At 42.0% G+C, this 16,114-nt stretch overlaps 1 protein-coding gene across 1 annotated transcript; it reads right to left on the reverse strand.

Moving 5' to 3' along the window:
• Nucleotides 1–1,891: 1,891 nt before the first annotated feature.
• Nucleotides 1,892–3,296, reverse strand: LOC100284537 (uncharacterized). The gene is made up of 3 exons (NM_001372002.1): nt 2,636–3,296; nt 2,302–2,557; nt 1,892–2,218 (listed from the first exon to the last, which is right to left on the reverse strand). Exons 1-3 carry the CDS (start codon nt 3,260–3,262, stop codon nt 2,031–2,033), a joined length of 1,071 nt encoding a protein of 356 aa, NP_001358931.1. The 5' UTR covers nt 3,263–3,296; the 3' UTR covers nt 1,892–2,030.
• Nucleotides 3,297–16,114: the final 12,818 nt, after the last annotated feature.

The following is a 16,114-nucleotide window of genomic DNA, read 5'->3' on the forward strand; positions in this document are numbered from 1 at the left end:
TCCAGCAGTTTACCCATCTCTATACCCATATTTAAACTTCACTCTGCGAACACTACAATCAATATTGCAAAACAGTGCAAAAACAATATTTTTAGATAAACTATAGGTAAACTTATGGAGACGGTCTTAGGTCAGGGCAATGCTCCCCCATCTCTTTGGCTAGAGAGCACAATAGGCAGAGGTGAAAGCACAATTGAGCCAGTTTGTAGTACCACATTTGATGTACTCATGTCGTTTGATATTGTGATCTTTTCAAGCCCTTAACATTGTCTATGCCATTTTCACCAAATGTGATACTTCCAAACTCTCTAGTAGTGATATGTTGAGAACACTCACTTTTAAGTACACTATGCATTCCTCTAGCCTATAATTAACCTACAAAAATATATCAATCCTTTTTAGGTCCCCAAACTTGTTTGGGTCCTCTAAGGTTAGTGATCTAAATGTTTGAGTACAACTAGATGACCTAAAGGTTAGTGACCTCTTAAGGTCAGTAGCCTTATTCCTTGACTTTTTTTCGCTCTGTACCTTGAAGCATCACATCCTAAATCATAATCCATGCTTAATTTGCCTACAATAATCGAGTATGAGATGGGTTCTCATTGCTAGTGAAAGATTGGAGTTTGCTTGTTTCAGCTAATGAAAAAATAGAAGTAATGATCTAAACTATGACTAAGGTCGACTCCAGTGACAAAACCACTAGGAAAAGCAAAGCTATGTATCATCTGAAGTGTATCGATTAATTGAACCCATCGCTAGAGGAAGCGTACCATAGATGAGACATTAAAATTGAGTCATTTTTTTAGAGTTGACTACTCTTGATGAATACAAAACAAATTTGCCTACATGTTGCTGTTACTCATCCAGAATGACAAAGGTCACACTGGCACCATTGACGACCGCTAATCGCCGCGTTTGAGAGCCTGGTAAATTGACCAAGGAACGGCTTGGGTAGCACTTTTCATGGAGCATGCCTATGATGCTACAACGCACACGGCTAGTGGTTTATGAAGGAAACTAGGCAATGGTAAAAGTCTCCTGAAAGATTTATTGGGTATGGTGATGACAAAGCAGTAATCGAAGTACAAGATTGGTAGCTGTGAAATATTAGTTTGTTGGCTTGACTTTAATCCGTATCGTCTTCTACTTCTACAGTGTTTTTGTCTTTATGAATTACAGCTGCAACAACCGGCTTTATAGTGCTATTAGATGGTATTGAGCTCTTTTTCTATTAGTATGCTCCACTACTCGTCATTGATGGAGATCCAAAGTGAAGTTGGGACGAGAGGTTGGGGAAGAAAAGAAAGGAGTGGGGGAAAAGAATCTGCCGTTTGGTTCACATATTTGTATCGTAATGGGTAACGGATAACGTTAAATCATGTTTGTTTTAGTCCAACCGTAATCAGATACCACACTAAAATTTGATACCAGCCTATTCAAATTTGTTACCGCCAGTAATCGAGCCGAAACCATTACCATTACCATTTGCGTTACATTTTTTGAACCAAACAGCACCCTAATTCGACCAACGTGAGAGAAGGCAGCACCTATAGCTCTTTTCTCAATTTTTGTATGACTAGGATCCACTGCTCAGTTTAGTAAAGAACCCATGCAAACAAATTTATGATATGGCATAGAAACAACCTTGCTTGTATAGTTGGTTCTAGCCTGCAAACTGCAGGTCGTTTGCATTGGAGGTTACATCTTGTTGGGTACTAGCTTATCGTCTTCATCAACAGATATACTATCATATTTATATTAATATGTGATCCGAATCCATGTTTCAACCTACGAGTATGGTCACCTATTTCAAGTCGAGATTAATCGGCAGGGGTAAGGTAACAAATCAAGGCGAGTAAAGCCCTCACTTATTTCGTCGACACGGAACTTTCAAAATAAACGACTCTCTGTATATTAAAAACTTCGCTATGTAAACATCTCGATCTCTGCATGCCTGCTAATAAATGGATCTACAAAAAGCACCGAGCTAGCCAGCTTCATGTGCAATGCCGTTCCTAATCTAATCTAATCTAAGTCTTAGGTTTTTGTGACTGGACGATGTGGTCGGCGAGAGCCTTGTAGGTGGCCTGCGTCGGGTGCACCGAGTCGAAGAACATGAACTGCGCCGGCGACCGGCACTGCGGCAGCGCGCTGGTGCAGAGCGCCCCCATCGCCGGCAGACCGTTCCCGCAGCAGCCTCGGCTCGTCTCGGTGAAACCTGCAGCGCGCGCAGCAAATTAAAAAAAAATAATCAGCAGAGCAGGTGCTCGATATTGTAAACCCTGGTTGCCGCGCGCTCACCGTATTTCTGGGGCTGCGCGACCATGTCCATCAACGGGGTGTACACGTCGACGTACGCGAGCGCGGCGCCGGGGGACGCGGCCTCCAGCCTGGTCAGCATCTGCCGCAGCGCCGCGTTGTACCGCTCCGCGGCCGCGTTCTGGTCGGCGACGCAACCTCCCGACCCGAGACTGTGGAGGCTCTTCGTGATCGGCAGGCACCCCACCGGCGGCAGGCCGGACACCATGAAGTTCCGGGCTCCCAGCTTGTACAAGCTCTGTTTTTTATTTTTTTTGTCCATCATTAGCGACCAAAGTGACCATCAGCGCTAGCTAGATTGATCCAAACGACGTACCTGGATGTATCCCTGGAGCCTGCCGATGAGGTAGGCACTGTACTGGTCGACGGTGGGGAAGCTGATGGTCCGGACCGGCAGGACGAAGTAGTTCATGGTGACGTCGTTGGTGCCGGCGGAGACCACGTAGAGCGACCTGTTGGCGATCCCGGCGGCCTTGGGCATGCCGATCCTGCCGAGCAGGGCCTGGAAGTCGGTGATCTGCGAGCCGAACGTGGACACCATGGCGGTCTGCGCGGTCAGGTCGTCGAGGCCGGACCCGCCCGACGCGAAGCTGACCCCCGTGGACGCCTCCGCCACGGTGAGGCCGCTGCCGCGGTACGCCGGCAGGAGGTCCTTGATGCCGAGCGACTCGACGATGTAGTCGGTGATGAGCTTGCCGTCCGAGAAGCGGCCCGTGGCCGCGCCGCCCGGGAAGCCGCGGCCGTAGGGCGCGTGGTCGGCGCGCACCAGCGTGGCCAGGCCGTTGTTGTTGCCCGGGTCCAGCGTGGAGTCCCCGAACGCGAACACGGCCGGGACGGCGCTCTGCGGCGCTGCCGCTGCCGCTGCCGCTGCGGTGGCCAGATCCGGAGCGAGGACGAAGAAGGCGGCGAGCAAGATCGCGATGGCTGCCATGATGCGCGCCATTGCTTATTCGTGCAGTCTAGCTAGGTTGGCCGTGTATATATAGTGCGTGCGCGGGAGGGGCACGGTATATGGCCGCCGGATGGTCGTGGGACGAACTTTGGAGTCCGCCTGACCTAGGCACAACAAAACAGGTGATCGGCATCCGCACGCCTCTGTTTCCCCCGCGTCATGGGCGAGTTTGTTGAAACCGGTCTCTATCTCATGGCCTGTCCCGGCAAGATTGATCGCGCGACAACGAAAAGTGTACGAAAATTTTGGCTTGCGCAACTAAGGAGTCCTGTCCTGGTAACGCAAAATGCGCCGCGCGCAACGGAATACTTGTGCGGATCAAAGTCGGCAAGACGTCTCATATCAGTACTGCTTTTGTTTTATTGAGTTTATAATTGACAGACATTTTATCTTTGTTTTGTTTTTATCTATATTTATAACTACTATCTATATCAATATACAATCCACCAGTTTAAATTTTGCAAAACTTACCTAACCAAATCACCCCACACACATAGCCTCCACTAAATCCACCAAACAAACTACACCCAGACTTTACACACCAATAAAACCAACAGTTCATATCGCTGGATAACCCCCTTCTTTATTCGCTCAAATACAATAGATAATATTATTTGAATCATCTCTCATTCCTTCCCATCTCCCTCCCAGCGACCCTGTCGCCCCAGCCTCCCTCTCCCCCTCCCCGCGTCTCCGTCGCCCTCCGCCCTCACTTCATCTCAGCCGCCGCCAACCCCTGCCCTCTCTTTGCGCCGCCGTCGACCTCCCCCTCTTTGTGATCGTAGCGTTAGCATGGTCTATATGCTAGCTGTATAAGAAAGAGAGTTCCTTCTGAATTTTGATATAAACAAAGTGACGAGTATATTCTACAAGATTTGTCAATTTTTTTGCTCATACATACCCACATTTTTCCATAAAAATAAGCTTTATTAATTTTCAAGGTCATTACATCGAGTTGATACAACATCTTGAAAAAAACTCCCGACCTCTGCATAGCGAGATGCACACAACCTATAAACACAGATAAACTTGTACCAAACACACTAATGACTATCAATCTGTAGACTAGACCGCCACCCATGTGTCTGAGTAAAAATCTCCTTAACCACCTCCTCCAATCTGTGTGATGCCACAAGATCTAATTCCTGTAAAGTTGGCTTTTGTAAAATTGTCACGTACGGAGCCAATGAATAACCGAGAAGATAACCTGCAAAGGAGAAGATGTAAGTTTTTTTAATAAAAAAATGTACCATTTCTGCATAGCCATAACGACCAACAAGTAGTTGTCGCTCCTTGGTAGCCACCTAGGTTTTAAGTTCCACCGAAATAATGAGATTTTACAAAAAAAATCCATCTAGGTTTAAGTTCCACCGAAATTCATCTCGCCCATTGGTCATTACAATGTTAGCAATGCATGTAATTAATCTGTTCCATGAGAGATTTGGGGGAGACGTATTAAGGGCTTCTGCAACAGTAATTTATTTAAGTCTGACTATATTATACAGGCAAGGATACTACTCCCTCAAAGTTGAATTCCCTAACCATTTATCTTCCCAAAACCTGACTTGTGAACCATCCCTAATTATAAAGGTTCCAAAGTGTAAACATTCTCGCTTTACCTGAGAGCACCTAGAGGGGGTGAATAGGTGATCCTGCAAAACTTGCTCCAAACAACACATACTTGGTCTAATAAATGTGTTAGCGAAAACTAAAACCAAGTTTGGATGAGAAGAGAAGAGAGAAGAGAACTCTTTACTTGATTGCTCTATTGAAATGAGTATTAAACTAGGAGTAATATTCCAAGTGAATATGAGCACTCAAGAAGACGATAATCGCAATAAAAAAATAGAGAAGAGACACGACAATTTTTACCGTGGTTTAGCCAATGCCTACTCCACGTTGTGGTGACCTCCTTCGTCAAGGGTTGCACTCAACCCCTCTCAAGTGATCCAAAGATAAAACTTGAGTGCCACATATGTCTTCCTTATATCCTAATCCCGTTTGTGAGGAATCTCCACAAGTTGGAGTCTCTCACGCCTTACATAAATGATCACAATCAAAATCGGAGTAAAGGAGGGAGTAAGAGTACGCACACAAGAGCACAATCGCACCAGCAACACGCACACAAGCGAAGAAGAGAGCACAAGAACACGAAGGCAGAGTGACAGCTCAAAAACGCACTCAAATCTCTCTCAAACACTAGAACAACGTGGTCACAGAGTCTCGAAGTTATATTGTGCTCTTAAAATGCTTGGTGTTCTTGTAGAGGAGCCTAGGGGCCTATTTTATAGCCCCTAAGGGGCCAAGGATCTGTTGCTTCTTCCTTTGGAAATTGAAGATTGCCTTCTGTCCATGGGTGCACCGAACAGTCGGTGCATACCGGACACTCTGGTCTGCAACGGTCACAGGATTGGTTGATTGGTCACCTTCCTTTTTAGGGTGGGCACCGGATAGTCGGTGCATACTGGACACTCTGGTCTGCAGCGGTCATAGGATTGGTTGATTGGCCACCTTCCTTTTTAGGGTGGGCATCGGACTGTCCGGTGACCCTTCTGACCATTGGCGTGCTGACGTGGCCGGCGTCGATCGCACTGCCGATTGTTGCCGCCGCTAGAGAGACGTTGTCCGTCTGGCCCACCAGACATGTCCGGTGCACACCAGACCGTCTGGTGAATTTTAGCCAGCGAGCCCAACCAAAAACCCAAGAGCGGCCAGTTGCGACCAGCTGACCAGGCCAGCACCGGACATGTCCAGTGAAGCCCAGTCTGGCCCAAATTTGGCTCTTTTGAGCCAAACTCTTTCACTTTTTTTGAGTCTCTTTTTTATGATTCCTAGCACTTAGACAAACATTGTTAGCAACAAAAACAATTGACTAAGAGCTAGAATCATACCTTTATCACTTCATTTCAAAATGGTTTGCAATATGTTCAAGCTAAGTCCAAATGCCACTTTACTTACACAAAGAAGTTAGTAGCCAAACAAAGGTGCAAGAAACATAATATAGTGTAAGTACAACTTATTCAAATACTTAAACCTCCTGTTTTTGTAGTTTTACCCAAAGTTGCACTTTTTGGTCTTCCAATTCAACTTATTTGGACTACACATCTTCAATTTGCTTGATTTAATCTGTGCTCATGCTCATATGAAGAATGTTAGTTCAAGGTGGTGTGTTGATCATTTAATCAACAAAACAACTAGAAATGGCCCAAGGGCACATTTCCCTTTCATTACCTTAATGAGACTACCCAAAAAATGTGTCTCCATTTCTCCACTAGACCTGTGATAATGATTTGTTATGTAGGTATTTGTTTCAAAGAATATTTTGCCAAGTTCCATCCGATGTGAGCAATTTGTAAACCATTTACTAAGAAGAGCTATATTTTTTAAGTTAAGGTCCTAAATGCCTAAACCTCCTTGATCATTGGGTTGACACAAAATGTCCCATTTGAAAAGACGATACTTTCGTTTATGGTCATCACTCTGCCAGAAAAATCTTGAGCGGAAGTAGTCCAATTTCTTAACAACTCCTTTTGGTATGGCAAAGAAATTAAAGACATCATGTACATCAGTTGACTACTTAGCAATGAATTAATCAGTGTTAGTTGTCCACCCGTGGATAGATGTTTTCCTTTCCAACTACTAAACTTTTTCTCAAACCTTTCCTCTACTTGTTTCCAATCAACATTTGAAAGCTTCCTATAATGTATAGGAAAAATGTGAATCATCTAGGCCCCTAAGTGGTGTTTTGGTAATTAATGACAACCGACTGTGCACTAACAATTCTTGGAGAAACAAGAATGCAGGACTGAACCACAGGATACAGTAAAGTCTTTGGGGACTCATAACCATTGATTGTAGATCAAGTGAAGGCAAAGGTAAAACATAGTTTTTTTGCTTTTGCCGGTTAGCAGGTGTTTAGAGAAGAAACTGACCGGATTAATAGGATAGACATTCGTACTATTAAGAGGGGTCAATGAACTTGAATGGTTGCCTCGTAGAGCATAAACGATAACATGTGCATGAGGGCTAACAACGCTACGGGTTTCAAAATTAGAATTCTTTTTAACTAGCGCAAAATATTTTTTCTCTATGGACGATGGATCGTTCGGGCCATATGGTAGGACCATCTGCGACTCTGCCAGGGAGGTCAGTAGTCATCTGTTTATGTCTCCCTTTGGCGGACCGTCCGGGCCAGGAGACCGGACCGTCCGCATAGGATGAATTGAGTTTGGGCAGGGACAATGTGTTTTTGAGACTTTGTACTACGGACTGTCCGGGGTTTTTAGCCGGATGGTAAGTGGTCCATGTGCGGACCGTCCGACCATGAATGTTGGACAGTCCACTCGAATTACTGTGACTGACCAAGCGCTCTATTATTCCAAGTTGTCAGGTTCCAGACTATCTGGCCTGGTGGGCGGACCGTCCAACCTTGACCTTTCTGACAGCTCTGACAGGTTTCAAACGGTCGATATAGCCATTACTAGTACGGCGGACCATCCGGCCATAGGGCGTGGACCATCCGTGTGTGCGCAGAAACTATGCTAGTTGCACATAACGACTATGTTTGTATTGAGGGCTATAAATAGAAGTGGAGCTCGTGTGTGAGGGCTCTCTTGGCCACTCCTAGCACACATTGAACTCATTTGTGATCCTTCCACTCAAACAATCACACTAGTTGATTGAGATCACATTCTAGTGAGTGATTGAGACGCTCTAGTGCATTTGCATTCATTGTGATCTTTCAAGGCACCAGGTGGTACACTGGGCAAGCATCATCAACTTGTTACTCTTGGAGGTTGCCGCCTCCTAGACGGCTCGGGTGTTGTCTCCATCGAGCTCTCCGTGAAGATTGTGGAGGAGCTGCGGGACTGATTGTGAGGGGTTCGCGCCCACCTCGCCGGAGCGACAAAGGTGACGCTAGTGAAATCGAGGTATTGAGTGAGTTCTTGTCCACTTGGCTCAAAGATCAAGCCATGTCTTGGTAGAGGAGCAAGTGAGAGCTTGAATTCCACCTCAACGTGGATTAGGGGTGAACAGCAAATCATCGATACCACGAGATAAATCTCGGTGTCTCTCTCTCAACAATTATACATTACTTACAAGTAGTTGGTAACTTGTATATTGTTTATCTTTGTGGCATTAGCTTAAATTGTTCATTACATTTTGTTGTTTCATCAAGGCTAGTAATTTTTATATCTCTTGTCTATTTGATTAAATTTGTCTAGTGTATTTTATTTTAGTCAAAACCGTCTATTCACCCCCCTCTAGCCGGTGTCCTAGATCCTACAAGTGGTATCAAAGCCAAGGACTCCATTGATTGTGGATTTTATCATCCCGGAGTTGGACAAAATGGCTAGTAACAACAATGTGCACATTGGGAAGCCATCACATTTTGATGGGAACAATTATGACTATTGGAAAATAAGAATGTCAATGCATCTTAAAGCTATGGGGGAAAGATTTGGCCTATTGTTAGAGATGGATTTCTTGTATTAAAGGAAGATGAATCGCCACTCAATGATCATGAGAATATTCTAACCAATGATCAAGCAATGAATGTATTCTATGATGCATTAGACATAAATGAGTTCAACCGCATCAAAAATCTCACAACCGCTCATGAGATTTGGACAAAGCTAATGGAAATTCATGAAGGAACCACAATTGTGGAGATTGCAAAGTTGTATGTATGCAAAGGAAAGTTTGAACAAGTTCTCATGAAGGAAGATAAAAGTGTGTCCGACATGTTGAATCACTTAAATGAGATAGTGAACGAGCTCAAGGGACTTGGTTTTAATGTACCGGATGTGGATTTCACTCACAAGTTCCTTAGATCTCTTCCGAAAAAATATGACACTATTGCGACCATGTTAGTAAGGAGTGATTTTACCACTACCTCTCAAAGGCATATTCAAAGAAATCTCAAGCCGAAGCTATGAGTTTGGCTAAAAAGGTGAAAGGGGAATCAATAGCTCTCAAAGCTAAAGTTTCAAAGGCAATTGAAAAGGAAGAAAGTGAAGATGAAGGAAATGGAAGTGAAAGTGATGAGGAATTAGCTCTCTTTGTGAAGAAATTCAACAAGATCATGAGGAAAAAGAAGGGTCAGCCTAGAAGGGGACAAACATCAAGAAGAAATGCCTTCAATGATAGAAAATGTTTTGAGTGTGGGGAACCCAGTCACATTGCCATGAATTGTCCTAGCAAGAAGAACAAAGGTAAGGATTGAGATGATAAGAAGAAAAAATAAGTTCTATCACAAGAAGAGGGATGGCAAAGCCTATCTAGTTGAATGGGATTCAGATGCAAGCTCGGATGATGATGATAATGATTCTTCATCTAAACTAAATGTTAGAATTGCAATCAAGGAGTCTCCCTCACTTTTCTCATCTCCTCATTGTCTTATGGAAAACAAGATGCTAAGGTAAAAATCATAACCGATTTAAATGACATTGATGATATTGATGATGATGGATATTCTTATAATGATCTTGTTAGAATGTTGGGTGAGGCCGATGACTACATGCACAAAGAAAAAGAAAAAAATAGGACCTTGAAGGAACTATACAAAAACCTTCAAGTGTATTTTGAGGAGCTCAAGGCATCCCACAACAATCTAAAAGAAAGTTGTGAGAGCCTTGTGGAATCTCAAAACTCACCTCTTGTGCATGAAGTTGTGGTGGTCACCAAAGATGTTGGAATCACTTGTGACTTATTTGATATATCTACAAGTGTTTCACAACCTACTAGTTTCATTTGTGACAAATGTAAAATTTCTCTTGAGAATGATGATATTAGTTGTGATGAATCAAACATCATTATTGAAAATGAAGCTTTGATAGGAAGAGCAAATGCTCTGACTCATGACTTAGAAAAAGCATATGGTGGAAAAGCTAAACTTGATTTTATCTTGGGAAGTCAACGTTGCTCCCTTAATCGTGAGGGTCTTGGGTATCTTCCTAAGAAAGGAAAGAATGCATTTGTAAAGCAGAAGTCCATGCTTGTGAAAGAATGTGACAAAGTGTGTCACAAATGCCACAAGAAGGGACATGTCAATACAAATTGTCCTAAATTCAAAAATGTATCCTTGCCATGTTTTGAGCATTGCTATGCCCTTTCACATAATGCAAAATGTGTACATGCTAAGTTTGTTGGCACTTCAATTGTTGGTACCAAAAAGAAAGAAATTTGGGTGCCAAAATCCTTGGTCACTAACATCCGAGGACCCAAACAAATTTGGGTACCTAAAAGAGATTGATTTCCTTTTGTAGGTAAATTACAAGGCGGGAGGAAATCATTGGGTGTTGGATAGTGGTTGTACTCAACATATGACCGGTGATATGAGAATGTTCACCGAAATGAGTGAGGAATGTTGCTCAACCTATGATAGCATCACTTTTGGAGACAATCGCAAAGGAAAGGTTAATGGTTTGAGTAAAATTGTTATTTCAAATGATCATTCCATTTCAAATGTACTCTTAGTTGAATCTCTCAACTTTAATTTGCTATATGTAGCTCAACTATGTGATTTAGGTTTTAGTTGCAACTTTACCGTTGATGATGTCCTCATCTCAAGTGTTGATGGTAGCAATCTAATATTCAAAGGTTTTAGACATGAAAATCTTTATCTTGTTGATTTTTCATCTAACGAGGCAAAACTTACAACTTGTCTATTCTCTAAGGCTTCACTAGGTTGGCTATGGCATAGAAGACTTGGTCATGTTGGTATGAGACAATTGAATCAATTATCCAAGCATGATTTAGTTTGAGGGTTGAAGGATTTGAAATTTGAAAAAAACAAATTGTGTAGTTCATGTCAAGCCGGGAAGCAAGTGGCAAATACTCATCCCTACAAGAGTCAAATGTCTACTCATAGACCATTGGAATTACTTCACATGGATCTTTTTGGACCAACATCCTTCATAAGTATTGGTGGTAATTCCTATTGTCTTGTAATTGTGGATGATTATTCTAGATTTACTTGGGTCTATTTTCTTCGAGATAAATCAAATGTATTTGAAACATTTAAGTCATTTGCTTTATTGGCCCAAAATAAATTTGATTTTGACATCAAGTTAGAAGTGATAATGGGTCGGAATTCAAAAATGCTAGAATTGATGAATATTGTGATGACAAGGGCATTAAACATGAATTCTCTTCCAAATACACACCTGAACAAAATGGAATTGTTGAGAGGAAAAATAGGACTCTTATTGATATGGCTAGGTCTATGTTAGCCGAATATAATGTGCTAGACTCCTATTGGGCTGAAGCCATTAATACCGCTTGTCATGCATCAAATAGATTATATTGCCACAAGTTCTTAAAAAAGACTCCCTATGAATTGCTTATTGGAAGAAAACCAAACATTTCTTATTTTAGGGTGTTCGGTTGCAAATGCTATATTTTGAGGAAGGGTAGTCGACTCTCTAAATTTGAGAAAAAAAAATGTGATGAAGGCTTTCTCCTTGGATATTCATCAAATAGCAAGGCATATAGAGTTTTCAACAAAACTCATGGGATCATTGAAGAAGCATATGATGTAGAGTTCGATGAAACAAATGGTTCTCAAGATGAAAATGGAAACCTTGATGATGTTAGTGGAGTTCATTTGAGAAACGCTATGAAAACTATGGCTATCGGTAAAATAAAGCCAATGAAAGACGATTATGATAGTATGGTTGTTATTCCATCCTCTTCAACCATAACTGAGGAAATTCAAAAAGGCCAACATAATGATGAAATTTAGGATAATCATGTTCAAGACATCTCAGGTCATTTGATCCCTCCTCAAGCTTCAACTAGTGATTTTCAAATTACTTCATGAATTCATCATTCAATCATAAAAGATCACCCACCAAATCAAATTGTGGGTGATATAAGTAAGGGTGTTCAAACTCGATCACATATAGCTTCATTTTGTGAACACTTCTCTTTTGTATCTTGCATTAAACCTAACCGTGTAGATGAAGCTCTACTTGATGTTGATTAGGTGAGTGCAATGCATGAGGAATTAAATAACTTTACCCGTAATGAAGTTTGGGAGGTTGTTGAAAGACCAATGAATCACAATGTTATTGGAACCAAATGGGTATTTCAAAACAAGCATAATGAAGATGGTTTGGTGGTAATAAACAAAGCAAGACTAGTGGCATAAGGTTATTCTCAAGTAGAAGGATTGGATTTTGGTGAGACGTTTGCACCCGTGGCAAGATTGGAAGCCATTCGAATTCTTCTCGCCTATGCTTGTGCTCATAATATCAAGCTCTACCAAATGGATGTTAAGAGCGCCTTCTTCAATGGTAAGATTAGTGAATTAGTGTACGTGGAATAACCTCCTGGTTTTGAGGATCCCAAAAGACCTAACCACGTGTACAAGCTCTCTAAGGCCCTCTATGGGCTTAAGCAAGCTCCACGCGCTTGGTATGAAAGGCTTAGGGATTTCTTTCTTTCCAAAGACTTCAAAACTGGGAAAGTTGACACTACTATATTCACTAAAAGAATTGGTAAAGATTTATTTGTTTGTTAAATTTATGTTGATGATATTATTTTTGGATCAACTAATGAGCTATTCTGTGATGAGTTTGGTAAAATGATGTCAAATGAGTTTGAAATATCCATGATAGGAGAATTGAGCTTATTTCTCGGCCTTCAAATCAAACAATTGAAAGATGGAATCTTTGTAAGCCAATCTAAATATTTGAAGGATATGCTCAAAAAGTTTGGATTGGAAAATGCAAAATCTATTAAGACTCTTATGACAACAAATGGTCATCTTGATTTAGATGAGGGAGGTACCATTGTTGATCAAAAACTTTTTCCTTCAATTATTGGTAGTTTGCTCTACATTACCGCATCTAGGCCCGATGTTATGTTTAGTGTTTGCATGTGTGCTCGTTTTCAAGCATCACCTAGAGAGGTTCACTTAAAGACCGCTAAAAGAATTCTAAGATATTTGAAGCATACCCCCAATATTGGTCTATGGTATCCCAAGGGTGCTCACTTTGAATTAATTGGTTATTCGGATTCAGACTATGCGGGTTGTAAGGTTGATAGGAAAAGCACATCAGGATGTTGTCAATTTCTTGGAAGGTCTCTTGTTTCATGGTCATCCAAGAAACAAAACACGATTGCTCTCTCTACCGCCGAGGCGGAATATATATCGGCCGGTAATTGTTGCGCTCAATTATTATGGATGAAACAAACCTTATTGGATTATGGGGTTTTGTTCAAAAATATTCCTCTCTTGTGTGATAATGAAAGTGTCGTAAAATTGGCTACAAATCCTGTTCAACACTCAAGAACGAAGCACATTGATATTAGGCATCATTTCTTAAGAGATCATGTTGGCAAAGGAGATATCTCTGTTTATTCTATCGGCACAGATGATCAACTGGCGGATATATTTACAAAGCCGCTAGATGAAGCAAGGTTTTGCAAATTGAGGAGTGAAATGAATATAATTGATCACTCGAATATTGCTTGACTATGAGTACACACGTGTTGCACTTGGTTTGATTTCTAGGATGCTACTTTTTGTGATATTTATCTTCTATTTTTGATCATTTATTCTTATTACATGATGGCAATACTATATATGCAATAGACTACACTCTCAAGTTTATTATCTATAAACTCATCTATACAAATCATTGGATTGATGAAATGGTCTATTTTTAAGGTAAGAATCTATGTTGAAACTCGTTTTCAATAACTGCACAAGGTATGGAAAACTCTATGTCAATCCGCGGACCTTTCGACACTTGACCGCGGACCGTCCGACGCATCGGCTGTTGGACTATCCGGTGGACAGAGCAGACTGTTTGCGCCCATCATGTCGCGGACCGTCCGGTCTCTATCGCGGACCGTCCGCGAGTGGGCTTTTTTGTTACCCAACGCCGTCAGCAGCATTTCCTCCTCCATTTGCCTCACTCTCTCTCTCACTTTCTACCCTTTTGAAAAATTGTTCTTTGTGTTTGCTGTCATTTCGATTTTGAGCGCGCACTGTCCGAGAGTCTTTGTGGTGATCAACTACGATGTCTTCCTCTCGGTATTAAAAGTTTTCATGCACTTTATTCAATTATTGCATTTATTAGGGTTTACATAAATCAGTCTCTGATCTGTTCTTGGATAGATTTTTCATCAAATTGTTCGGTGGAACTTGTTATCATTGTCCAAATGAACTCACTGCAAAAATTTGGTTTCACATTCTTGGATATCTTTGTCTAATTTTGCGATTCATGTTTGGAGCACATTAGGGATCTAAAATCGCCCCTGCCCTATCGCGGACCGTCCGGCCCTGGGTGCGCGGACCGTCTGGTACACTAGCTTGGACCGTCCGCCTTCTGGCAGATTACCCTATAGATCTTGTTGTCATTTTTTCAGGTTATTATCTTATTATTGGGATTCTTTATATTATGTTTTTCAGTGTATTTGGTGGTCTCAAGAAGAAGCTTGCAGGGCGGTTTCTGTCCAAACGTCGTCGTGTAGACGATTCAGGCTATAACCCTGCCACAGACTCTGAGGCCCAATCATCAGTTGGGGGCAGTGTTTCATTGGATACTGAAGATGCTCCCCACTCTCATCCAGACTACCCTATTGACATTACTGGATGGACATATCCCAGGATGCGTTTTTCAATGGCTGAGTATTCCTCTAGGAGGACTGTGGATCAATTCTCTTCGCCCAGTGACACAAACATCCAATACTTTCGTACTCAGTTGTAGTTTGATGCGTTCTGGGGTACTCTGATGGACATAAAATTTCATAAGCATCAAGTTATTGACTAGGACTATATGCAGGGCCAAACTATTATGGAAGGATTACTCGCTAAATTCCAGACATGTGGTTTATATGAGTTCATGGGTCAACGAACTGACTTCAATGAACTAACTGTCAAGCAGTTTCTTGCAACTGTTGAAATCAATATTGAAGATCAGCTCATTGTCTGGATGACTGGGTTTAAGAGATATGTGGCTACATTTGCTGAATTTGCAGTGACAAATAGTCTAGATTATGCAATTATCTCTGAGACCGTTGATCTTTATACTGAGGACCAGTTTGAAGATTTTGTTCAGTATTATGAACCTGCCAGGCTGGGTATACCTAGGCGGTTCGGTGAGACTCCAGGCCTGTGCCATCATCCGGCCATCATCAACAAGATTGCTAGAGTCACCATTCTTCCAAAGACTGGGGACAAAAGAAGGATCCGTGACAAATTCTGGAACATTATTGATCATATCATGAAGGGGGAGGTCATGGATGGTGTTCTCTTTATGATGCGATAGTTGAATGATCTGAAGATGGACAAGAACCAGAATCTGGCTTATGCTCCATATATTATGGCTCTGATTAAAGCCAAAACCAGATTCGAAGGGCGGTGTGAAACTGCCCACACCCCGTTCAGGCCATTCAAAAATGAAATTGGTTTTCTTACCAGGCCTCTCACACCGTTTCTTGATAATGAAGGAGCTCAGGGAGATGCTTTTGATGATCAGCCTGAACCGCATCCCACCACCTCCACCTCCATAGCAGCAAGGACAGTACTGGTAGCCTGCACCTATCTATTTTGATCCATATTTTCAACAAATGCATCAAGGGATCTAGACTCATATTGATGGTCAGTTTCAAGGCATGATGTCACATGTTGATGACCGGTTTGATCACATGCACTCCATATTTGATGGTCAATTCTCTGACTTGCATAAGCGATTTACAGTTGTTGACACTCAGCTGGATGGGGTTCATACACATTTCAATGATATTCGTTCTCATATTCAATCTACTGTGCATGATCCAATAATGAGCAGAATGAACAACATGCAACAAAGCTTTCAAGATAATATG

The sequence above is a fragment of the Zea mays genome, chromosome 8 (genome assembly GCF_902167145.1).
Source record: "Zea mays cultivar B73 chromosome 8, Zm-B73-REFERENCE-NAM-5.0, whole genome shotgun sequence".
Taxonomy (NCBI): Eukaryota; Viridiplantae; Streptophyta; class Magnoliopsida; order Poales; family Poaceae; genus Zea; species Zea mays.